Below are 1,334 nucleotides of genomic sequence, written 5' to 3' on the forward strand. Positions count from 1 at the left end.
TCCTCCTCCTCCTCCTATCGTTGGCGACCTCCTCCTCCTCCTCCTCCACCTACACGTATCGTTGGCCTCCTCCTCCTCCTTCTCCAGCCTTAACGGTTCACTGTCAGGGTATTACAGGCTCGACTGCCATGAAAAAGGAGGAGGGCACAGGAAGAGGCTGACCCTGACAATGCCCGGCACGACAACTGAGCCTGACGAGGACGCTGTGCGAGCGGTTTGTCAGCTCCTCAACCTACCGACTCCTGCTCCGCTTCTTCTTCCTCCTGCTCCTGCTCCTGCTCCTGCTCCTGCTCCTGCTCCTGCTCCTGCTCCTGCTCCTGCTCCTGCTCCTGCTCCTGCTCCTGCTCCTGCTCCTGCTCCTGCTCCTGCTCCTGCTCCTGCTCCTGCTCCTGCTCCTGCTCCTGCTCCTGCTCCTGCTCCTGCTCCTGCTCCTGCTCCTGCTCCTGCTCCTACTTCTGCTCCTCTTCAGGCCTCATTTTCTTACTGCAGCTCCTCGAGAAGTACTCCAAGATTGAGAGAGGTGCAGCAACTAAGCGAATCCCAACCCTCCAGCATCCTAACGAGGTAAGAAGGAGGAGGAGGAGGAGGCGTGAGTGGAGATATAGAGGAGGATATAAGAAAAGAAGATATGGCGAGGCAGATACACCAGGAAGCAGCAGGAGCAGGAGCAGGAGCAGGAGTTTGCGATTGCTGCTGACAGATTTCAAGGGTGGTTTCGCGTCCTGGGAAGCTCACACAACAGGGTTCGGGTCGCGCATGTTGATGCAGATGGGTAGAGAGGGAGGGGAGGATGCCGTCAGTTGACCGATGCGAGCAGGACTGGACATGTCAGAGGCTGCGCAACAGGGGAGGAGAGCTACAAGCCTGCTGAACTCGAGCTCGAGGTTGCTGGAGGATGATGGGAGGTTGTCTTGTTGAGTCTACTCTAGGGTTGGGATCGGATTCGGCGATTCATTGCGGGAACAGGAATGATGAAGTGACGATAACGAGGAAGAGGTGTTGGTAGTGCTGGTGCTGGCGGCGGCGGCGGCAGTGGCAGAGGAGGAGGAGGAGGAGGAGGAGGAGGAGGAGGACGGTTGTTGAAGGCTGTGCCAGTAGAGATTTCTTCCTCTTCCTCTTCTCCGCTCGTGTTTGTCTCCTTTACCGAACTTGAGTGCCGTGATGTAGTCGGACGTGAAAGTCTTTGCTGGCAATAATGGCCACGTTCCTCGGGGAGACGCGAGACTCGAAGATGGGGAGAAGGCAAGCTCCTGCCACCCCTGAGACGACAATTTGAGTGAAGAAGCAGGTGGGGGCAGCAGCAGCAGCAGCAGCAGCAGCAGCAGCAGTAGCAG

General features: G+C 57.6%; 1 protein-coding gene across 1 annotated transcript in view; it reads left to right on the forward strand.

The window, feature by feature from the left end:
- Window positions 1–972, forward strand: part of GUITHDRAFT_108960 (hypothetical protein) — a gene marked incomplete at both ends in the record, with an annotated part of 2,051 nt that extends 1,079 nt beyond the window's left edge. The window contains 4 exons of the mRNA XM_005832244.1: window positions 490–564; window positions 709–772; window positions 818–884; window positions 930–972. Of these exons, the coding sequence (XP_005832301.1) occupies window positions 490–564; window positions 709–772; window positions 818–884; window positions 930–972 (249 nt within the window). The remainder of the gene's footprint in view (window positions 1–489; window positions 565–708; window positions 773–817; window positions 885–929) is intronic.
- Between the last annotated feature and the right edge of the window lie 362 nt (window positions 973–1,334).

The sequence above is a fragment of the Guillardia theta genome (genome assembly GCF_000315625.1).
Source record: "Guillardia theta CCMP2712 unplaced genomic scaffold GUITHscaffold_36, whole genome shotgun sequence".
NCBI lineage: Eukaryota > Cryptophyceae > Pyrenomonadales > Geminigeraceae > Guillardia > Guillardia theta.